This window comes from Marmota monax, unplaced genomic scaffold, assembly GCF_021218885.2.
Source record: "Marmota monax isolate L192 unplaced genomic scaffold, Marmota_monax_Labrador192_F-V1.1 WCK01_AAM20220418_F8-fsc00203, whole genome shotgun sequence".
In the NCBI taxonomy this organism is placed as follows: Eukaryota; Metazoa; Chordata; class Mammalia; order Rodentia; family Sciuridae; genus Marmota; species Marmota monax.
The window spans coordinates 1326472-1351433 of NW_026694787.1; the positions used below are offsets into that span (position 1 = coordinate 1326472).

At 37.4% G+C, this 24962-nt stretch overlaps 1 protein-coding gene across 8 annotated transcripts in view; it reads left to right on the plus strand.

Annotated features, from left to right (window-relative positions):
* The window catches only part of Rps6ka3 (ribosomal protein S6 kinase A3), a 122359-nt gene that overhangs the window by 49199 nt on the left and 48198 nt on the right, over positions 1-24962 (plus strand). For all 8 annotated transcript variants that reach the window (XM_046425828.2, XM_046425822.2, XM_046425821.2 and 5 more), the window contains 2 exons: positions 5169-5285; positions 11476-11557. In XM_046425828.2, the coding sequence (XP_046281784.1) occupies positions 5169-5285; positions 11476-11557 (199 nt within the window). The remainder of the gene's footprint in view (positions 1-5168; positions 5286-11475; positions 11558-24962) is intronic.

Sequence of the window (24962 nt, forward strand, 5' to 3'; positions counted from 1 at the left end):
CTGAGGCTGGCTTTGAACTCACGATCCTCCTGCCTCAGCCTCCCGAGCCTCTGGGATTGTAGGCATGTGCCACAGTGCCCAGAAGTTACTATCTTAACAATGGGGAGGAAGATGATGAGAGGATGGGACATAATGAAAATGAACCTTAAATTTTTCTCATTTTTAAGTTAATAGACATTGTCTTAAGGTTAATAAATTAATGAATTATCAAAGTAAATGCCATATTAATTGTTTTGAGAATCTAGGCAAAGAGGATGCTTTTTATCCTAAGCTATTCTGCCACTTTTTGATCTGTTGCCTATGTGGACGTATTGTTTTCAATTTAAAAACAAAGTTTAAGGAACAGGAAATAACTCAGGTTGACAAAAGGCTATATGTAAGGAATGTTGAAAGATAATACCAGAGAAGTAGATTGACACTATATTATAGAAGGCCTTTTATGCCACATGAAGCAGTGCTTTTAATGTGGGAAAATTGGAGGAATTTTTGAGTAACCTGTTCACATGACTGGAGCTGTATACTTTTAGAAAATGAATTTGTCAAGAAGATGTACTGGAGTGGACACAGGCATAAAAGGGGTATTAATGATTTATCACACTAGTTTCAGATTTCTACATGAAAGATATTGAAAGGCTTATACATGGATGATACTATTGGAAATAGAAAAATAATTAAGAAAATGTATCCCCAGTACCATGCTTGATACATAGTTGGTATTTCAATATATGTTTATTGAATGAAGGGATCAAAGGAAGAGTACATTTTTTAGTAATTTATTTTACATGGGAGGAAAGAAAGGGTAGTCATTAAAGATGAGAGTAGTAACTGCTCTTTATTTTGAGACTCACAGCTTGATAGCAGCTCACACTACCTTGATCCTGTATGACTGCTACAATATGCAGAATGTTCATAATTCAGGAGTTATTCCTTCTTACAGGTGTTGCATCTTTATTTGTGAAGACGATTGTGATAGGCATTTGCTACAATATATCAAGTGAAAAAATATTGTGACCTGATAAATTGCATCCCACTTTCCCAAGAAAGAAAAGGGGTAAAACATGAAATGTTACAGAGTATAGTTCTTCATGCCCTTCTAATTTATGGGCATAAATGGTTGCTGTATTCCAGTTAAGCTCTTGGATAGTTTTTGTTTTTGTTGTTGTTTTTATCATTGGAGGCTAAGTGTCACATGCTGGAATCCAGCCCATGAACTTGGCTCATGAGTCAAGTATGTAAAATGTAATACAATAATATTGTATTAATATTGTAATAATATTTCTGGGTAGAGAAAAGAAAGAACTTCTTTACATGTATATAATTTATAAACCACTAATTATTCAAATATTGGATTATGCTAGTATTTTGTACTATGAATGTGCTGTCAAATGTTCAAACACCACTTCTTTAAGCAACTGAGATAACTAAACCAAGAGATAATTGGCTAGTTACAAAGACCAGGGGTATAAGTCTATAGGTTCCTGTCATTGATCTTGGGATGGTAAACCACCAAAAGCTTCAGAGAGTCTCAGAGTGGTGTAATGATAAGGGCCTTGTTTTTGAAGTCAGAAGACCTGAACTTGAGCCTTTAGTGTGACACTTCCTGGCTTATGATCTTTAGACCTCACTTAATCTCTTTAAACTGCAGACTATGGAGTATTCAACCATTATGCCTTTCAAAGATCTTGATAAAATTTCTAGTGGTAAATAGGAGAGTACGTAGAGAATTCTGAAATGTTTTTGCTTGCTTTGTTATCAGCCCTCAAAAACATTAATATGAGGGGCTGGGGTTGTAGCTCAGTGGCAGAGCATTTGCCTAGCATGTGTAAGGCACTGGGTTCGATCCTCCGCACCACATATAAATAAATAAATAAATAAAGGTACATCAACAAAAATATTTTTTTAAAAACACTAATATGTGAATTGTGCCGCTATGATCATTGATGTGGCAGTATCCCTATAGTACGCTCTTTTAAGATCCTCAGGGAATAGTCCGAGAAGGGCGATAGCTGGGTCAAATGGTGGATCCATTCCCAGCTTTCCCAGGAATCTCCATACTGCTTTCCAAATTGGCCTCACCAATTTGCAGACCCACCAGCAGTGTACTAGTGTACCCTTTTCCCCACATCCTCACCAACACTTATTGTTGTTTGACTTCATAATGGCTGCCAATCTTACTGGAATGAGATGATATCTTAGGGTGGTTTTGATTTGCATTTCTCTGACTGCTAGAGATGGTGAGCATTTTTTCATGTACTTGTTGATTGATTGTATGTCCTCCTCTGTGAAGTGTCTGTTCAGGTCCTTGGCCCATTTGTTGATTGGGTTATTTGTTATCTTATTGTTTAATTTTTTGAGTTCTTTGTATATTCTGGATATTAGGGCTCTATCTGAAGTGTGAGGGGTAAAAATTTGTTCCCAGGATGTAGGCTCTCTATTTATCTCTCTTATTGTTTCTCTTGCTGAGAAAAAACTTCTTAGTTTAAGTAAGTCCCATTTGTTTATTCTTGTTTATTGTTTATTGTTTATTCACAATAGCTAGACTGTGGAACCAACCTAGATGCCCTTCAATAGACGAATGGATTAAAAAAATGTGGCATCTATACACAATGGAGTATTACGCAGCACTAAAAAATGACAAAATCATAGAATTTGCAGGGAAATGGATGGCATTAGAGCAGATTATGCTAAGCAAAGCTAGCCAATCCTTAAAAAACAAATGCCAAATGTCTTCTTTGATATAAAGAGAGCAACTAAGAACAGAACAGGGAGGAAGAGCATGAGGAAAAGATTAACATTAAACAAAGACGAGTGGGGGGAGAGAAAGGGAGAGAGAAGGGAAAGCATATGGAAATGGTAGGAGACCCTCAATGGTACACAAAATTACATATAAGAGGTTGTGAGGAGAAAGGGGGTGGGGAAACAAGGGAGAGAATTGAACAACAGCAGATGAGGTAGAGAGCGAAGATGGGAGGGGAGGGGAGGGGGGATAGTAGGGGATAGGAAAAGTAGCAGAATACAACAGTCACTAATATGCCATTATGTAAAAATGTGAGTGTGTAACCGATGTGATTCTGCAATTTGTATTTGGGGTAAAAATGGGAGTTCATAACGCAATTGAGTCAAATGTATGAAAGATGATATATCATGAGCTTTGTAATGTTTTGAACAACCAATAAAAAAAAACTGTCAAAAAAACCCACTAATATGTGGTCAAATATTTGTTGTAAAGCATTAATGAGACTTAAAAAATGAAAAAAAGCACCTAAAACAGGCTTGACATGAGGTAGGTGCTTAAGTATGTGCTGGATTTCAATCTATATCTTACTTAATCAATCCTACATATATTGTTCTTTGAAAGATTTTTTTTTTAATTTGGTAATTTGCTTCCTGTCTTTCCTATTATATCTGCTAACAGCTATTACTCTAAGCCCTTGTACTTTGATGAAGAGAAAAATGCCCACAAAAATGGTAGCATCTTAGAATCTGCTAATGTTTGGTTCTACCCTAATACCTGCTATGTAGGTTTTTTGTGAGAATTAATGGAGACAATGCAAGTGAAATTACAAAGTAAAGAACCAAACCAAGGGCTGGGATTGTGGCTCAGTGGTAGTAGAGCGCTCGCCTAGCAGGGGCGGGACCCAGGTTTGATCCTCAGCACCACATAAAAATAATGGCATTGTGTTGTGTCCATCTACACCAAAAAAAAATAAATAAATAAATATTTTTTTAAAACTGTTAAAAAAACCCCCCAATATTAGGAGATTGATTTTTGATGTTGTTGTTACATAAATTCCAGAGGAATCGAAAATGATTAGTTAGGCTGCATAAGTAGTAGGAAAACCTACTAACTACAGCCTCTGTCTTAGAAAGTAAAACAGTAGGTTTGGATTCCTTTTTATCCTCTTCTGGGAGCTGCTTTTTCCTTTTAGAACTCATTTTCAGAAGCTGCCACATTAGGATATCCTAGTATTTTTGAGAAATCTTTGCAATTGTTTACATTGCCAACATCCAATGGATATCTCAAAGTGTAAATAGAAGCCAGGTGCAGTGGCACATGCCTGTAATCCCAGTGACTCTGGAGGTTGAGGCAGGAGCATCTCAAGTTCAAGGCCAACCTCAGCAACTTATCAAGGCCTTAAGAAATTTAGCAAGACTCTGTCCCAAAATAAAAAACAAAAAGGTCTGGGGATATAGTTCAATAGATGGAGTACCCCTGGATGTAATCCCCAACAAAGAGAGGGGAGTGAAAGAATAAATGTAAATTGAGCTCAAACATTTGTTTGGCATACTATAGTAATAAAAATAATTATTTGTATAGCACATTTAGATTCTTCTAATAGTATTTATGGATCCAGAAAAAATAAGATTATAGTCAAATAGATATGGTAGCCTTTATTTGACAGGCTTATGTTTCTGTTAGGTTTGGTTTTATGTTGTCATTTTTGTTATAATGTACACTTCTCCCTTTCTGATACCTTTCCTTAGATATACTGAAGTGTTGACTGTCTTTTAAAATCCAAAGACATTTTAAGACTTTTGTTATGCAGAATAGTCTTTTTTTTTTTTCAGTGACTAATCCTCCATCCAATTGTTAAATCTTTTCTTCGAATTTTTCAGTTTAGAGTTACTTCTTTATCCCCGTCAGACCCCAGTTTATTCTAGAAAGGGAAGTAACTTAGATATTTCAAACAAATAAAACTTCAGTGTACTTTCTTAAACAACTTTATTAAGGGTATCCATGTTTACCCTGGAATATTTTTTAACCCTTCTCTCTAGTAAACAGGGATTTTTGTATATAGCCTTTGTTCTGCCTAGTACAATCACATGCCAGAGTACAATATTTACTGTAATCAATCCATTTCAGATTTCTTCACCCTCTTCCCTGCCTTACAACTATTTGAATTATCTCCATTAGGGAGAATTAAAACTTGGAAATACTCATCACTAATGTTAAATTGGCCCATGTAGTTGACTGGTATAATTCTATCTCTAGATATTTGCTTGGTCTGTGTTTTCTATTCACTTCATAGATCAGTAAAGGGTAGTTTTTGTATGTTAACTTGAAGATTTCTAATGTTGGGCTAAATTAAGATTACTTGGTTTCTGGTGGGAGGAAAAAAAAGTAGCTTGGACTGACTGTTTTTTCTATATTATATTTACTTCAACAGGAAGAAGGCAGCATCAAGGAAATTGCCATCACACATCATGTAAAGGAAGGACATGAAAAAGCAGATCCTTCCCAGTTTGAACTTTTAAAAGTATTAGGGCAGGGATCATTTGGAAAGGTAAGTTATAAATATGTGCTTTTTAAAAAGTTCATAGAAGTAGAGAGTAAAATAGTGGTCACTAGAGGCTAGAAAGGATAGGGAGAAATAGAGGGAGTTTGGATAATAGGGACCAAATACAGTTACATAGTGGGAATAAGACTATAGTTACCAGTAATTTGTTATTATTTTATTAAGAACTAGAAAAGAGTTTGAAGCTTCCCCAACACAAATTATATACAAGTTTAAGGAAAGGGAAATGCTAATTACCCTGATCATTACACATTATATACTTGTATCAGTTATCACAGTATACCCTTAAATATATACAATTATTATGTATCAATTAAAGTGTGTGTGTGTTATACACACCTTGGAGAAAGAAGTAAGGTTTAGGTTAAAAAATTATAAGGAACTGAATGAAAATTTTAATCAAAAGATTTTGGGATTAAAAAGTTGACTTTTGTAATTTATGTATATTTCATACATATAGAAATGGAAATATTTTATGAAATGCTACCAGTCTCCATGCCAGCAGTGCTTTCTGTGTTTTTACATTTCTTACTATCATTGTGGAAAAATGAATAAAGTCAGTCAAAAGTACATTGCATATCAGAGAAAATATTTGACCTTAGACTTTCTGGGACTAGCTTATTTCACTTAGCATGATAATCAACAATTCTGTCCATTTACCGGCAAATGCCATAATGTCATTCTCTATGGCTGAGTAATACTCCATTATGTATATATAGCAAATTTTCTTTATCCATTCATCTGTTGAATGTATAACTAAAAAGAACTAATTTAAAAAAGCACTGTGCAAACCTTAGTTAATTGGCAGTATTTATACTCTTTAGTATATATATATATATTCTTCAGTTGTGTTTTTTATGGTTTTTTTTTGTTTGTTTGTTTGTTTTTGGTACCAGGGATTGAACCCAAGGGTGCCACATCCCCTGAGCCACATCCCCAGCCTGTTTTTGTTGTTGTTTGTTTGTTTTTATTTTTATTTTTTATTTGGAGACAGGGTCTCGCTAAGTCGCAGAGGCTGGCTTTGAAATTGTGATCTTTCTGCCTCAGCCTCCCAAACCACTGGAATGACAGGCATGTGCCACCACACCCAGCCTAGCTGTGCTTCTTGAATGATTAAAAATCACAAAATATTCCCTTGATACACTGGCATCTGAGTACTTGTGTTGAGGTTGGAAGGTAATGCATTTAAAATTTGAATGTTAATTTGCATTCTATTCAATAACATCTTTGTTGTTTTTTTAAAATATTTTTAGTTGTAGATGGACACAATACCTTTATTTATTTATCTTTATGTGATGCTGAGGATCAAATCCAGTGCCTCACACATGATAGATGAGCACTGTACCACTGAGCCACAACATCTTTGTTTTTTAATATCTAAAATGTGCTTCCCAAAGTCAACAAATAATTACTTCAGAAGATGCAGCATTCTTTATCAGTTTTCCTCAAATAGTTCTTGTTCCCTGTGCACGGGAACTTTTATTAAGTGCACGGGAACTTTTTGTACTCCATTTTGAGAAGTAGCATTAAAAGTACTGCTACTCTATCTATCTAGACTGGTTTTCAGCAAGAGAAAATTTCTGAGATTGCATTCAATTTTCACAGTGCAATAATTTCTTACTGCCTCTCTATAAGGAAACATTTGAAAATGTCTTGTTAGCAACCTTCAGAACTGCACCAGTTTAGCTCTCTTGTGTATTTTAGCGAGAGTGCTTAACAGTGCTTGGCAAACATGGGTAATTTGTTACAGTTGTTAACCTCTTTCAAACCCAAATCATGCTTTTAATCCAAATATTGACTAAATAGCCATCAGAGCATAATGGTTGCAGGTTTAGGCTCTAGGTCAGCCAGACTTGTATTCAGTATTTTTTCTCCTACTTACTGTGTGTTCTTGAGCAAGTTACTTGACGTCTTGGAATCCTATTTTCTTCTTCTAGTCATTAAGTATTGAAGTTCCTCCAGTTTTGATTTTAAGCTGCCATTTCCTCTGTAGCTCCTACTAATTGATTTTCTCTATTACATTATCTTAATTGTAACCCACATACTGCTGACATGATAGATTTATATCCTCAACCTAAATTGTTCTTCCAAGTTCTAAACTCTTCTGTACAGCTGCTTACTTTTTCCATTCGCATGTCTCAAAGGCACTTTAAACTCATCATGTCTAAGACCAAACTCATGATCTTCCCCTACCCTCAAACCTATCCTGTTTCATTTTTCTCTGTCACTATGAATAGCATCCAGTTAAGCAAGCCAGAATCTTGGGAGGCATTTGGGGGGTCATTTTTGATATCTCTTTCAAGTCTCTCTACACAGCGCATGCATGCATGCACGCACACAAACACATAACACCCTAGCCAATCTGATCTGTCACCAAGTCCAGTTGATTTAGTAAAGATTTCTCAAATCATGCTAGTCTTCTGCACTGAGAGGCATTCACCTCTCCAGATTATGCTACTATTACTTCTCCCTGGTTTATTATTGAAGGAATCTTCTAACTAGGTCTTCCCAAATTTATTCTTGCCTCAGTCTGTTATTTATGTGACAGCTAGCATGAGCTAGTCTTACATTCTACCCTCTTAACCCTTCAGTAGCCTCCTTTTGTTTTGATAAGGACAAATCTTAAGATGGGTAAGGAATCCCTCAGTCTGATCACTAGCAATCTCTAGAACATCCATTTATATGCTCTTCACTCTGTGACTCCATCCCAATATAAAGCCTTTCCTTATTCCATTTATTCTCTGCCTGAAACATCCTGCCCCTTCCACTCCTTCCTTAACTGGTTAGCTCCTCTCCTGCTTGTGAGCTCAAAGATCTCAAAGATTTCTCTGCCATCCTGTCTAGGTCATATTCCCATTATATCCTCTCAGATCATTATATGCCCCAGAATCATTAGCACAATTGCAGTTTTTCTTTTGTATAATGATTTATTTATTGGCTATTTTCCCTACTAGACTATATAATCCATGAGTGCAGGGGTAATATATTGAACCAATAGCACAGTACCTAGCACATAATTCTGGAAAGAAGTAACAAGTGAGTAATAGTGCTGACCTCATGGAATAGTAGTGAGAATTAAATGATATGAGGTCAAACACATAATATCTGGTATTAAATTATATTATCATGCTGCTCAATAAACCCAATAGATGAGCTTATTTTATAGAGTAGATTTTAGGGAACACAGTATTTAAGTTCCTAGGAATTAGCATGCTTCTCCCTTTTTTCTTTAGAAGTAGCTTAAATACCTTACTATAAATAGAAAACATTAAAAATAGGGTGTCTCCTTTCTTACTCATCCTTAAAGGCCAATGTAAGCCAAGGAAACAAGGATGACCTGTCAGAGCCTAGAATAGCTTCATGGAGCAGTGAGAAAGGTCAGAAATACTCTAGTGGAAGAAGGTTGGATGTCAGCTGGGACTGTTGGTGCTCATGCTTAGTGTGGCTGGTCATCAGCCAAAGGGAACAAATAAAGAGCACCCTAAGCAGAAGTCCGGGACTGGATGGCTGACCCAGATCTTGTCCCAATACTTGCACTATGACACCAGGCAAATTGTTTAACTTCTCTAAGCCCTAATTTGGGTAGCTATAAAACAGACATTGTTTAGTAGGCCTGTCTCCCAAAATTGTCGTGATTATTACAGATGCTTGTGAGAGTATTCTGCAAGCTAAGAAGTGCTGAAAAGTGTTAAGAATGTGCTTTCAAAATACTGTTGAATAAAGGTGGAATCTACAAAGAGAATTTTTTAATAGATTAGAACAAAGGTGCTTGATTAGAGAATCTTAAGATGAATAAATATCAGATAAATCCTAATCTAATTAGAATTTATTTCTGTCCAAAAATATTAATAATTTCTGATTACCTTTAACATTTTAGCAGCAGTCCACCTTAAGACCACCTTGATTAAGAATACTTTTCTCTCTGGGTGACTGAGGCAAGAGAATGGCAAGTTCAAGGCCAGCCTCAGCAATTTAGTGAGACCCTGTCTCAAAATTAAAAATAATACTGTCTGAGAAAGTAGCTCAGTGGTGAAGTGCCCCGGTTCAATCCCCAGTAATACAAAAAAAAAAAAAAGCTGTTAAGGAATGGGTAACGTAATTCAGGCTATTTAGTTGGTCTACTTAAAGGCTTGGAACAAAAAGATCATGAATGGGGCTGGGGTTGTGGCTCAGTTGTAGAGCACTTACCTAGCCCATGTGAGGCCCTGGGTTCGATCTTCAGCACCACATAATAAATAAATAAATAAATGGTATTGGTATTGTGTCCAACTACAACTAAAAAATAAATGTTTTTTTTTTAAAGATCATGAATGTAATGATCAAAATGAGTAGATACTGATATAGATATTGGTAGTCTAGTATTAGCTGTGTTATAGCATGACTGTGAGTTATTTAGAGCAGGCTCTATTTTTTATAAATCCCACACTGTTTTAAAGATAACCAAAAATATGGGGTTGGGGTTGTGGCTCAGTGATAAAGTACTTACCTAGCATGAGTGAGGCACTGGGTTTAATCCCCAGCACCACATAAAGATGAACGAATGAAATGAAGGTATTGTCCATCTACAATTAAAAAAAATATTTAAAAAAAATGATAACCAAAAATAATTTGGAAAATAAAGGTATTCAATAATACACCTGAGAAATGTATTCCTCAAATTTTAGAATATGTGAGAATTTGATTTAGAAAAAGGTAGGGAGTGGAGATACATTAAATATTTGTTAATAAGATTCTTCAGTATTAGTGTTTTAAATTGTTCTGCCCAGCAATGAGATTAATATGCTGTTTTCAGATACAGAAAAGACCTTTCATCAGTGAATAATTGTATCAACAAAATTGTCAAGAGGAATCCCTATATATGAATTTTGATGTGCCAGGTGTGGTAGCACAGGCCTTTAATCCCAGTGACTCAGGAGACTCAAACAGGAGGATAACAAGTTTGTGGCTACCCTGGGAAACGGCAAGAACCTGTCTCAAAAATTAAAAAAGAGGGCTGGGAATATAGCTCAGTTGGTATAGTGGCTTGCCTCGCATGAATAAGGCCCTGGGTTCAATCCCCAGCACCACAAAAAAAAATTAAAAAGAAATAAAAGGGTTGGGGATGTAACTGAGTGGTATAGTACCCCTATGTTCCATCCCCAGTACTGCAAATAATTTTTTTTCCACAAGGCTGTGAATATAACTCAATGATGGAGTGCTTACCTAGTATATGGGAGTCCTGGGTTCAATTTCCAGAGCAGAAAAGAAATTTTTTTATGGATTAGAAGAATTTTTATTTTGTTAAGAGCAGAGCCATAACCAGGCACAGTGGCATACATCTGTAATCCCAGTGGCTTGGGAGGCTGAGGCGGGATTGTGAGTTCAAAACTAGCCTCAGCAAAAATGAGGTGCTAGGCAACTCAGTGAGCCCTGTCTCTAAATACAGTACAAAATAGGGCTGGGGATGTGGCTCAGTGGTGGCAAGACCCTGAGTTCAACCCCCGTACCAAAAAAATAAATAAATACAGAGCCATCATTACCTGTATTATGCATTTAAAATGTGTAACTTCTATAATTGCTACATACATGATTTAAAGGCTTTTTTCCTGTATTAATGTATTACATGCTCTTTGGGAACCAGCAAACAACAAATGAAAAAATATGTTCATTTACATTTATATCCTAGGTTATATCCACAGTTTACAACTCCTATGTATAATTAATACATTTTTGCCGCAGTCTGGCTGGGCACAAAATAACCGAGCCGCCACCAAGCCTTGTAGGTTCAAACAGCAATTCTTTATTCCCGAACTCTCACCGGCACTCTACACACACTTCCCAGGAACACACTCCCTCCACCGGGCTCCGGGCTCCGCGCGCCAATTCTCCCGGAACCCGTGAGAACTCCAAAGTAGCAGGCGCCCTAGGCAGCAGGATCCACCCTAATCCCAGCAGGATCCACCCTAATCCTGGAGCCGCCCTAATCCCAGAGCAGAGTCACCTTTCAACCATTCCCTCTAGCAAAATGCCAGGTCATTCCGACTAAACTGTGGCTCTCAACACATTTTTGGGGAAATTAATCTGCCATGTATCAGAATCTGTATAATCGTAAATTTTATTATGGCTTGGGTCTTATTTCATAAGAAGCTATATAGTTTCTGGTACTTTGTAACATTTGTTTTATCTTATTTAAATACAGGTTTTCTTAGTTAAAAAAATCTCAGGCTCTGATGCTAGACAGCTTTATGCCATGAAGGTATTAAAGAAGGCCACACTGAAAGGTAAGTGATACTGCTATTTGTAATATTCATGCAGTCTTAAACAAACTGAAAGGTCTCCATAGAGCTCATGTGACTCTGAGGCCACTTACTTATATTCTGAATTTGTTCCTGTTACTGGCTTTAAATTTAGACTGACTTGGTGAAATTTTCCTCCTGGGCTAGGAATCATATGACTAGTGAGAACAGAAATTGCCACGTTATAAAAGAAGTATTATAAATTCAGCTTGAGCTTTAGTGGGTTTGATTCATCTTCAAATTAATGTAATTATTAATGTTTTGAAAAAGTACTGATTTATTGGAGGCAAAATAGCTTTTATTCTAAGAGACTTTATCATCTTGACTTTTAGTCTCTAACTTTTTATTTTTGAGAGATCTCATGCAGGATCTGACTCTTAAAGGTAAAGAATCATTTAGAAGATATTATATGTAGATTTAAAAATAATTAAATCTTCTTTTTATTTAGTGGTATTGCTTATTTTACCACATAATCTCTAAATGTTTTATGTATTGATTCCTAATGTCATTTTTTTCTATATAATTTACGTGTGATTTATAAAGCTTTAAACCATCTGGGAAGGAATATTTGAAATGATCATTTATTATTTCTGATGTTATTCCCAATTAGTCACCCACTGTGGATAATATCATACTAAGAAATTTCACATTTTTTAATAAACACTATCCTTTCCTTTCACTCTCCTGTTCCCTTCCTGAGTGTATTTTCTTTCCTATACAGAGTCTACACTCATGGCATTGCCACTTACTTGATGCAATACAAAAATTTTTAACCTGTCATGTAATCAAAAATAATATAAATAAGAAAGAAGAAAATATTTGCCTTGAATGTTACAAAATATTAATACAAGGAGTCAGGGGGACTCCTACTTACCAAATATGGGACAATTTGAGCACTGCAATAATGAATGATAGTGATACATTGTAACCCTTTGAATAAAATAAGAATCCATGAGTTAATCCATAAGTTAATTAATGAAAAGGAAAAGCTCTTTCTTGCAGTAGAATTCCAATTAATAAATGTAAAAGTAATGATGGAGTTCGAAGTTATTTCTAAATACTGTTTGTTACCCAAGGAGATAAGTAATCTTTGGAAATGTTCCATTTTGCCAAAAAAATCAAAGAAATGGATGTTAAAATAATAAGTTATTATATTTCATAATCACAGTATAAATTGGAAAGCAGTTTTGCAACAAGTACAAAGAGCCATTAATGTTGCTAAATTAACCTGAGGAAATAAACTCAGAAAAATAACTCATATGCTTGAAAATTCTCATTGCAAAATTATTTAAAATAGTAAGAATTTAAAAATCACAAACATTGAAATAGAGGAATATTTAGAAAATTACAGTGTATCACTTAATAGGATAGTATTAAAATGAAATACTTGAATTACAAAAACTAAATGAAAATATGCATTTGAAATTTTTTTTAACAAATTAGGCTTACTACAAGTAAAATTACATAGATCTAAACTATAAAAGGGATCCTAAAAAGGTTAAAATATTTGACTTATTTGACTTATGGAATTGTAGGCTGCTGGATAATTCTGAATATGTTCTTAAATATAACTTTCATTTTTATTCAAAGTGATTTTGGTATAATCTTATCACTTAGGATAGCAGTGCTTCACCCACCCTCCTACCTATCTAGCTTCTTAACCCATCACAGACAATGACTTTCATTTTTTAACTGCTGCTTCATGCCTTTCTTTACCTTTAACACTCCTATATTGTAATTCTTTGGTGGTTTTCACTTGGAGACATCATCTATTGACTTTCTAACATGGAAGATTAGGATTTAGTTCTCATACAGCCACCCATGTACAATTTCCTTTCACATCTTCCCAGTAATGTTTTTATTATTATAGCTTTACAAATTGTTCCTAGCTAAACCAAATAGTGTGGGGGGGGGGGCATGGGGGTTGTTGATAGACCTTTATTTTATTTATTTATATGTGGTGCTGAGAATTGAACCCAGTGCCTAACACATGCCAAGCAAGTATGCTACCACTGAACCACAGCCCCAGTCCCCCAAATAATTTTTTGGACTCACATTTCCTTCACATCTTTATTATATTCTCTTTTCCTGAATTCTGTATCTTCCTTTTTCTCAGTTTACTTTAGTTTTGGTCTAACACGTCTTCTATTGGCCAATTAAAAAAGGATGAATGCATGGTAAAACTTTTGTGACCTTACATGTTGGAAGATGCCTTTATTTTACTTCCTCAATTTATGATTTCACTAGGTGTACAATTCTAGGTCAGAAAGAATTTTCTCTCAGATATTTGAGGGCATTGTTTCCTGCATTGCAGTGATGAAGTTTATTGCCATTCTGTTTCGCGGCCCTTTGTGTGTAAGCAGCTTTTCCTCTTTAAAAATCTTTTTTTTTTTTTAAAGAGAGAGTAGAGAGAGAGAGAGAGAGAGAATTTTTTTTAATATTTATTTTTTAGCTTTTCGGCAGACACAACATCTTTGTTTGTATGTGGTGCTGAGGATGGAACCCGGGCCGCACGCATGCCAGACGAGCGCGCCACCGCTTGAGCCACATCCTCAGCCCCTCTCTTTAAAAATCTTTAGAATCTATTTTTTATCCCTGGTATTCTACAATTTATATAATAGTATTCTTTAGTGTGAGTTTAGCGCTTTTTAAATCTAAAAACTTATTTCTTTCAATCTAGAAACTTTTATATTGAAATTTATTCTTCATTTTGGAATTTCTGCTCTTTGAATATATTGTACCTCCTGGATCATTCCTTAATTTTCTGTACTTTTCCCTTTTCTATTTTCTGGGTTTTTTTTTTTTTCTCTTTTCTGGTAAATTTCATCAACTGTCTTTCAACCTTTCTATTGGCCTTTTTATTTCTACCATCATTTATAATTTCCTGGATTTGCCTTGTTTTCTGATTATTCTGTTTTGGGGGAGTACTAGGGATTGAACCCAGGGGCAGTTAACTAGGAAATAGTCCTTTTTTATATTTTATTTAGATACAGGGTCTTGCTAAGTTGCTGAGGCTAGCTTTGAATTCACGATCTTCCTGTTTCAGCCTCCCAAGCCACTGGAATTACAGGTGTACATCACACACCTGGCTAATTATTCTATTTTTTAAAAGAAGCTTTTTTATTATGAAAGTGTCAAATATTTAAGAAAAAAACACAATTTAGTGAATCACCATATACCTACACTTCCTCTGCTTCAACATTTATCAACTCATGGTTGATCTTTTTTATCTATGTTCTCTCCCTTCCACTCTTCATATTTTGAAGCACATCCCAGATACTGTGTAATTTCTTCCATAAATATTTTTGTATGTATATTTAAAAGATACTCCTAAAAGAAATAATAGAACTCTGGTATTATACCTTAAAAATTAACATAATTTTATCTAATCAGTGTTCAAATTTCAAATGTGAATTTGCATTTTGCAATTGATTGATATCACTGTATCTTTTCATCTATGAGCTCTGTTTCCACTTCTTGATTTTCCATTGTTTCCACTTCTTGTCACTTATTTGTTGAGTATAGTTGTTGCTTCGCTATCACATCCCCATTAAAATTTCCTGTTCCTATTCCATGGGTACCGTATCATTTTGTTAGTTTTATTCTGTTCTTAATATTGTCTGTTTTATTTTACTGCTTTTTGATGATTTTCATGTTTATGACCTTCCCTCAAATGCCTAGGGACCCTTCACTAACTTTTCTTCATTTAAAAATATGTACTGCTGGGCTGGGGCTAGGGCTCAGTGGTGCTGGGCAACATCCCCAGTCAGAGTGCTTGCCTAGTATGTGTGAGGCACTGGGTTCGATCCTTGGCAACCCATAAAAAAAATAAAGGTATGCTGTGCATCTACTACTACAAAAAAAGTTTAAAAAAATAAATGATGTACTGCTGGGCATGGTGGCGCATGCCTGTAATCCCAGTGGCTCTGGAGGCTGAGATAGGAGGATGATGAGTTCAAAGCAAACGAGGTGCTAAGCAACTCAGTGAGCTTCTGTCTCTAAATAAAATAAAAAATAGGGCTGGGGATGTTGCTCAGTGGTTGAGTGCCTCTAAGTTCAATCCCCAGTACCAAAAAACAAAAACGATGTACTGCCAGGTGTTATGGAGCACACCAATAATCCCATCTACTGAGGAGACTGAGGCAGAAGGATCTCAAGTTTGAGACCAGCCTGGGCATCTTAATGAGACACTGTCTCAAAATAAAAGTTTTAAAAGCTGAGGATGTAGTTCAGTAGTAGAGCACCCCTGGGTTCATTCCCTAGTAATGCAGAACAAAATAATAGAAATAGAGGGAGGAATAAGATACTAAAAAGCTGATTGAAAGGGTTTTAGGTTTAAAGTTTTATCTGCTATGATAATTACCATTTACCAGTCTTCTGCTGTTCCCTCCTCTCCACATCCCCCCCGCTCGCCTTTTCTTTTCTTTTCTTTTTTTTTTTTTTTTAGACAGGGTCTTGCTAAGTTGCTAAAGCTGGCTTTGAACTTGTGATTCTCTTGCCTCAACCTTCCCCAGTAGCTAGGATTATAGACATGTGCCATCATGCCTGACCAATAGTCCCCTCCTATCTGTGATTTTGCTTTTCACAGTTTCAGTTACTGGCCATCAACAGTGGTCTAAAAATATTAAATGAAAATTCCAGAAATTAACAATTTGTAAGTTTTAAATTGTGCATTATTCTACGTAGCATAAAATCTTGTTCTGTCCTGCCCACCACATGAATCGTCCCTTTGTCCATCATATCCGTGCTTTATATGTTACTCCCTATCCATTAGTCACTTAGTAGCCATCTTGGTCATTAGATGGTTATGGCAGTACTTATGTTCAAGTAATCCTCATTTTACTTCATAATGTCTCCTAAGCACAAAAGTAACGACACTGGCAATTTAGACACTCAAAAAGGAAGCCGTAAATTGCTTCCTTTATATGCAACATTGAAAGTTCAGTAAGATATTTGGAGAGCAACTGAAACCACATTCACATAATTTTTATTATAGTATGTTGTTATAATTGTTGTATTTTATTAAAGGTTGTTATTCTCTTACTGTGCTTAATTTATAAATTAGACTTTATCATAGTATAGCTATGTATGTATAAGAAAAAATAGTAAATATAGGATTTAATACTATTCATGATTTCAGGCATATACTAGAGGTCTTAGAACATATCCCTCACAGATAAGAGGGTACTACTTTAATTTTTCCATTAATATCATTTCAATGGGGGTTGGGGGAAAGGTAGAGAGTAAAACATCCATGTTTAACCAGAAGTCTCTTTCCATTTGAAAGTTCCTATTAGTACAGTAAGCGAGGTCAAATAGAAGTCAATGACATTAGGTCAAGTTAATGGGGAATTTTTTCCTATTAAAGTGGTCTGTCTGCCAAAAAGATTTTGTAAGCCATTGTTTAAAACTGTTTCTTAATATATAGCCCAAGAAATATAAACAGCATTCTTCCTATTCACACTCATGTTCAAGTCATTGAGGGTTTAAATCTAATAACTATGTCAGAAGAATCTAGTTGCCTAAGCAAGTATTAACAAATTCTATTTTAGAATTTAGAAGTTGACCAATATAAAACATGCTTTATTTTGAACTAATATATACTCTGGTCAGAATTCCTGATTGTGGTATGATTTATATTTGTCACTAGGTCTTTACATAATGAAAGGAAACCAAATTATAATTATTATAGTGTAATACCTCAGAAAAATGAAGGAATTCTTTAATGAGTAAATCTCATTGCTGATTTTCAACTAAATGAGGTCTCATCAAGGCTAATTATAAGAAAATGTAAGAAAGACAACTATTTCACAAGCTAATCACAAGCAGAAGAAAATCATCTTGTTCTAGTCCCTCATTTTATAGAAGAAGAAATAATCCCTGAGCAATGAAATGATTTGACCAAGGTAATTCTTCTAGTTAGTAGCACAGCCACTAAACCATAGTTCTTAACTCTCAAGTAATTGATCTTTTCATTGTAGGAGAATAATAAGAGAGAGCTATTTAGTGAATATATTGATGGATATGTCTACTACTTAATGAGAAGAATGATGTTTAAATGATATACTTTGTATACTTACTGCAAGAGGTAGAAATGTGGATCCCAGGGGCTGGGGGTTGTGACTCAGTGTTAGAGCCCTCACCTAGCGCATGCAAGGCACTGGGTTTGATCCTCAGCCCCACATAAAAATAAATAAATAAAGCAAAGTTATTGTGTCCACCTAAAACTAAGAAAAAAAATTGAAAAAAGAAATGTAGATTCCAGGTTTAAGTAATAAGAACTAATCTAAGAGTGTATGAGTAATAATAAAAAAGAACAAATATAGACTAGATTGGAACAGAATTATCAACAGGCCTTGGTGATGGACTTCATTCACAAAAAAAATAGAAAGGGCCTATTGGATATAATAAGGAAGAAAACAGAGTTGTAGTGATAGTGATAGAACAAGATAATGAAATCACAGATTGATATCAAATTTGATATACTAGCAAGACAAGTCAGAACACAGAGCTAGCTGCATGGTGGTGCATACCTGTAATCCCAGATACTTGGGGAGGCTAAGGCGGGAGGCTCACAAGATTGAGGCCAGCTTGGGCAACTTGGTGAGACCCTGACTGAAGATAAAAAATAAAAAGGGCTGGGAATGTAACTCAGGGCACCTCTGGGTTCAATCCCCAGTAATACACATACACACACACACGAACTGCATAGACATTAAGAACTATTTGGAGCACAGAGCGGCCGAGTTCCGGCTCCCGGAACCGTCCCGGAACCGCCCTGGCTCAGGGCTGCGGAGCCCGCGGAGGCTGCTTCTTGGACCCTGCTACTATCAGAGCATACACCAAACACTAAGCGGCCGAATTCCGGCTCCCGGAACTGAGCCCGCGGGGGCTGCTTCTTGGAGCCTACACTTATAGGAGCTTACACCGAGCACGGAGCGGCCGAGTTCCGGCTCCCGGAACTTCCCTGGACCGGGGCTAGGAGCCCGCGGAAACTGTGTCTCGGTCCGGGTCCTGCTGAGGGCAGGTCAGGACTCACCCATTGCTTGGGTTGCCTGGCAAGGGGAACGAAATGCTGCCATTCGCATAGGATACCAACATGGCAGAGATCTGATGTCAGCAGAAAGCGGTGGAGGAGAGATCTTCATCAATACCAGCGGTGACATAAGCAGTTGGTCTCCTGGTAAGGGGGGTGAGGCTCAGTCACCCGAGTCTCCTCAATTTGTCCTCGAGCCGGAGGGAAGGAGCCGGGCCGCCGCCAGCCCCCGGAGCAGGCCCAGCGGCTCGCCAGCGTGGTGACCGCGTGACCCCAATTGGAGAGGGGGCGGAGCGGAGCCGCCACCCACACCCGCCAGGTGGGCAGACCCACGACCCAGTAGTACATGGGCGTGGTAGGAGGGGCAGGGCAGAGCCGCCCTTCGCGCTTGCAAGGTAAACAGACCTGTGACAGCCTGGCGGGTCAGGCCCAGTGGCCTGACAGTGTGGTACACACGTCACCCCAACTCGAGTAGGGGCAGAGCAGATCCTTATCCCACGCCCGGATCAGGCCCTGCCGGTGTGGTGGTCACGTGACCCCAATTGGAGTGGGGGTGGAGCGGAACCGCCACCCGTGCCCGCAGGGTGAGCAGACCAGTGATCAACCTGCAGATCAGGCCCAGGGGTCCACAGGCGTGGTAGGAGGGGCAGGGCAGATCCGCCGCCCGCGCCTTCAAGGTAGGCAGACCTACAACAGACCGGCGGATCAGGCCCAGGAGCCTGCCGGCGGGGTACAAACACCACCCTAATTGGAGTAGTGACAGAGCAGAGTCGCCTCCCTTGCCAGGAACAGACCCAGCATCCTGCAGGCGGGGTAGTCACGACACCCCAATTGGAGTAGGGGCAAAGCAGAGCCTCCACTCGTGCCCGAAAGGTGGGCAGATCTGCGACCGACCAGCAGGACAGGCCCAGTGGCCTGCTGGTACGACAGACACGTCACCCCAATTGGAGTAGGGGCAGAACAGAGCCGCCACCAGCTCCCAGAACAGGCCCAGTGACCTGCCGGCGTGGTAGCCACGACACCCCAATTGGAATAAGGAGAGAGCAGAGCCGCCGCCCGCACCTGCAGGAAAGATACGCAAGCAGTATGAAAAGACAAGGAAAGAAAGGACCACAAGCAATGCAGGTCAACGCAACTTTAGAAGAGGTAACAGCTGCAGCAGATGGAATGTCAGATAAAGAATTCAGGATATACATGCTTCAGATGATCTGGAGTATCAAGGAAGACATTAAACAGCAAAATCAGACAATGAAAGATCACTTCGACAACGAATTACGCAAACAAATCCAGGAAGCAAAGGATCAACTATACAGGGAGATAGAGGTTATAAAAAACAAGCAATCAGAAATCCTAGAAATGCAGGAAGCAATAAACCAACTTAAAAACTCAATGGAGAATACTACCAACAGAGTAGAACACTTAGAAGATAGAACATCAGACAATGAAGACAAAGTATTTCAACTGGAAAAGAACATAGACAGCTCAGCAAGACTGTTAAGAAACCATGAGCAGAACATCCAAGAAATATGGGATAACATTAAGAGACCAAACTTAAGAGTCATTGGGATACAGGAAGGTACAGAGCTCCAAACCAAAGGAATGAGCAGTCTATTCCATGAAATAATACAAGAAAACTTCCCAGACTTGAAGAATGAGACAGAATCCCAAATCCTAGAAGCCTACAGGACGCCGAATGTGCAAAATCATAAGAGATCCACACCTAGACACATTATAATGAAGATGCCCAACATACAGAATAAGGAGAGAATTTTAAAAGCTACAAGAGAAAGGAAGCAGATTACATTTAGGGGCAAGCCAATCAGGATAACAGCTGATCTTTCAACACAGACTCTGAAAGCTAGAAGATCCTGGAATAACATATTTCAAACACTGAAAGATAATGGGTTCCAACCAAGAATGGTGTATCCAGCGAAATTAAGCTTCAGGATGGAGAATGAAATTAAAACCTTCCATGATAAACAAAAGTTTAAAGAATTCGCAGCTAGAAAACCATCTCTTCAAAACATCCTAGCCAAAGTATTACAGGAAGAGGAAATGGAAAATAACAATGAAAACCAACAGTGGGAGGTAGGACAGTAAAGGGGGGGGGGAAACAATCAAAGAGGAAAACAAACAATGTTTAGTAACAGAAATAAACAAATATGGCTGGAAGAACAACCCATATCTCAATAATAACCCTAAATGTTAATGGCTTAAACTCACCAATTAAGAGACACAGGCTAGTAGAATGGATCACAAAACAAGACCCAACAATATGCTGCCTACAGGAGACGCGTTTGATAGGAAAAGACATACATAGGCTGAAGGTGAAAGGTTGGGAAAAATCATATCACTCATATGGACTTCGGAAACAAGCAGGCGTGTCCATACTCATATCAAATAAAATAGATTTCAAGCCAAAGTTAATCAAAAGAGATAAAGAGGGACACTACATACTGCTTAAGGGAACCATACACCAACAAGACATAACAATCATAAATATTTATGCCCCAAACAATGGTGCAGCTATGTTCGTCAAACAAACTCTTCTCAAGTTCAAGAGTCTAATAGACCACCACACCATAATCATGGGAGACTTCAACACACCTCTCTCGCCACTGGAGAGATCTTCCAAACAAAAGTTGAATAAGGAAACTATAGAACTCAATAACACTATTAATAACCTAGACCTAATTGACATATATAGAGTATACCACCCAACATCAAGCAGTTACACTTTTTTCTCAGCAGCACATGGATCCTTCTCAAAAATAGATCATATATTATGTCACAGGGCAACTCTTAGACAATATAAAGGAGTAGAGATAATACCATGCATCCTATCTGATCATAATGGAATGGAACTGAAAATCAACGATAAAAGAAGGAAGGGAAAAGAATACATCACTTGGAGAATGAACAATAGGTTACTGAATGATCAATGGGTTATAGAAGACATCAAGGAGGAAATTAAAAAATTCTTAGAGATTAATGAAAACACAGACACAACATATCGGAATCTATGGGACACATTGAAAGCAGTTCTAAGAGGAAAATTCATTGCTTGGAGTTCATTCCTTAAAAAAAGAAGAAACCAACAAATAAATGATCTCATACTTCATCTCAAAATCCTTGAAAAAGAAGAGCAAAACAACAGCAAAAGAAGTAGAAGGCAAGAAATAATTAAAATCAGAGCTGAAATTAATGAAATCGAAACAAAAGAAACAATTGAAAAAATTGACAAAACTAAAAGTTGGTTCTTTGAAAAAATAAACAAAATCGACAGACCCTTAGCGAGGCTAGTGAAGAGAAGAAGAGAGAGAACTCAAATTACTAGCATACGGGATGAAAAAGGCAATATCACAACAGACACTTCAGAAATACAGAAGATAATCAAAAACTATTTTGAATCCTTATACTCCAATAAATTAGAAGATAGTGAAGGCATAGATAAATTTCTTAAGTCATATGATCTGCCCAGATTGAGTCAGGAGGATATAGAAAACCTAAACAGACCAATATCAATTGAGGAGATAGAAGAAACCATCAAAAGACTACCAACTAAGAAAAGCCCAGGTCCCGATGGGTATACAGCAGAATTTTACAAAACCTTTAAAGAAGAACTAATACCAATACTTTTCAAGCTACTTCAGGAAATAGAAAAGGAGGGAGAACTTCCAAATTCATTCTATGAGGCCAACATCACCCTGATACCTAAACCAGACAAAGACACTTCAAAGAAAGAAAACTACAGACCAATATCTCTAATGAACCTAGATGCAAAAATCCTCAATAAAATTCTGGCGAATCGGATACAAAAACATATAAAAAAAATTGTACACCATGATCAAGTAGGATTCATCCCTGGGATGCAAGGCTGGTTCAATATACGGAAATCAATAAATGTTATTCACCACATCAATAGACTTAAAAATAAGAACCATATGATCATCTCGATAGATGCGGAAAAAGCATTTGACAAAGTACAGCATCCCTTTATGTTCAAAACTCTAGAAAAACTAGGGATAACAGGAACATACCTCAATATTGTAAAAGCAATCTATGCTAAGCCTCAGGCTAGCATTATTCTGAATGGAGAAAAACTGAAGGCATTCCCTCTAAAATCTGGAACAAGACAGGGATGCCCTCTCTCTCCACTTCTCTTCAACATAGTTCTCGAAACACTGGCCAGAGCAATTAGACAGACGAAAGAAATTAAAGGCATAAAAATAGGAAAAGAAGAAATTAAATTATCACTATTTGCAGATGATATGATTCTATATCTAGCAGACCCAAAAGGCTCTACAAAGAAACTATTAGAGCTAATAAATGAATTCAGCAAAGTGGCAGGATTTAAAATCAACACGCATAAATCAAAGGCATTCCTGTATATCAGCGACAAATCCTCTGAAATGGAAATGAGGACAACCACTCCATTCAAAATATCTTCAAAAAAAATAAAATACTTGGGAATCAACCTAACAAAAGAGGTGAAAGACTTATACAATGAAAACTACAGAACCCTAAAGAGAGAAATAGAAGAAGATCTTAGAAGATGGAAAAATATACCCTGTTCATGGATAGGCAGAACTAACATCATCAAAATGGCGATATTACCAAAAGTTCTCTATAGGTTTAATGCAATGCCAATCAAAATCCCAATGGCATTTCTTGTAGAAATAGAGAAAGCAATCATGAAATTCATATGGAAAAATAAAAGACCCAGAATAGCAAAAACAATGCTAAGCAAGAAGTGTGAATCAGGCGGTATAGCGATACCAGACTTCAAACTATACTACAGAGCAATAGTAACAAAAACAGCATGGTACTGGTACCAAAACAGGCGTGTGGACCAATGGTACAGAATAGAGGACACAGAAACCAATCCACAAAACTACAACTATCTTATATTTGATAAAGGGGCTAAAAGCATGCAATGGAGGAAGGATAGCATCTTCAACAAATGGTGCTGGGAAAACTGGAAATCCTTATGCAACAAAATGAAACTGAATCCCTTTCTCTCGCCATGCACAAAAGTGAATTCAAAATGGATCAAGGAACTTGATATCAAATCAGAGACGCGCCGTCTGATAGAAGAAAAAGTTGGCTACGATCTACAGTCGGTGGGGTCGGGCTCCAAATTCCTCAATAGGACACCCATAGCACAAAAGTTAATAACTAGAATCAACAAATGGGACTTACTCAAACTAAGAAGTTTTTTCTCAGCAAAAGAAACAATAAGAGAGGTAAATAGGGAGCCTACATCCTGGGAACAAATCTTTACTCCTCACACTTCAGATAGAGCCCTAATATCCAGAGTATACAAAGAACTCAAAAAATTAGACAATAAGAGAACAAACAACCCAATCAACAAATGGGCCAAGGACCTGAACAGACACTTCACAGAGGAGGACATACAGTCAATCAACAAGTACATGAAAAAATGCTCAACATCTCTAGCTGTCAGAGAAATGCAAATCAAAACCACCCTAAGATACCATCTCACTCCAGTAAGATTGGCAGCCATTAGGAAGTCAAACAACAACAAGTGCTGGCGAGGATGTGGGGAAAAGGGTACACTTGTACATTGCTGGTGGGACTGCAGATTGGTGCAGCCAATTTGGAAAGCAGTATGGAGATTTCTTGGAAAGCTGGGAATGGAGCCACCATTTGACCCAGCTATTCCCCTTCTTGGTCTATTCCCTAAAGACCTAAAAAGAGCATGCTACAGGGACACTGCTACATCGATGTTCATAGCAGCACAGTTCACAATAGCAAGACTGTGGAACCAACCTAGATGCCCTTCAATAGACGAATGGATAAAAAAAATGTGGCATTTATACACAATGGAGTATTACTCTGCATTAAAAAATGACAAAATCATAGAATTTACAGGGAAATGGATGGCATTAGAGCAGATTATGCTAAGTGAAGCTAGCCAATCCCTAAAAAACAAATGCCAAATGTCTTCTTTGATATAAGGAAAGTAACTAAGAACAGGAGAAGAAGATTAACATTTAACAGGGATGAGAGGTGGGAGGGAAAGGGAGAGAGAAGGTAAATTGCACGGTAATGGAAGGAGACCCTCAGGGTTATACATTGGAGGGGGTAGAGAGAGAGGAGGGGAGGGGAGGGGAGAGGTGGGGAGGGGGGAGGGTGGATGATGGGAAAGGCAGCGGAGCACAACAGACACTAGTATGGCAATTTGTAAATCAATGGATGTGTAACTGATGTGAATCCGCAATCTGTGTATGGGGTGAAGGTGGGAGTTCATAACCCACTAGAATCAAAGTGTGGAATATGATATGTCAAGAAATTTGTAATGTTTTGAACAACCCACAATAAAAAATTAAA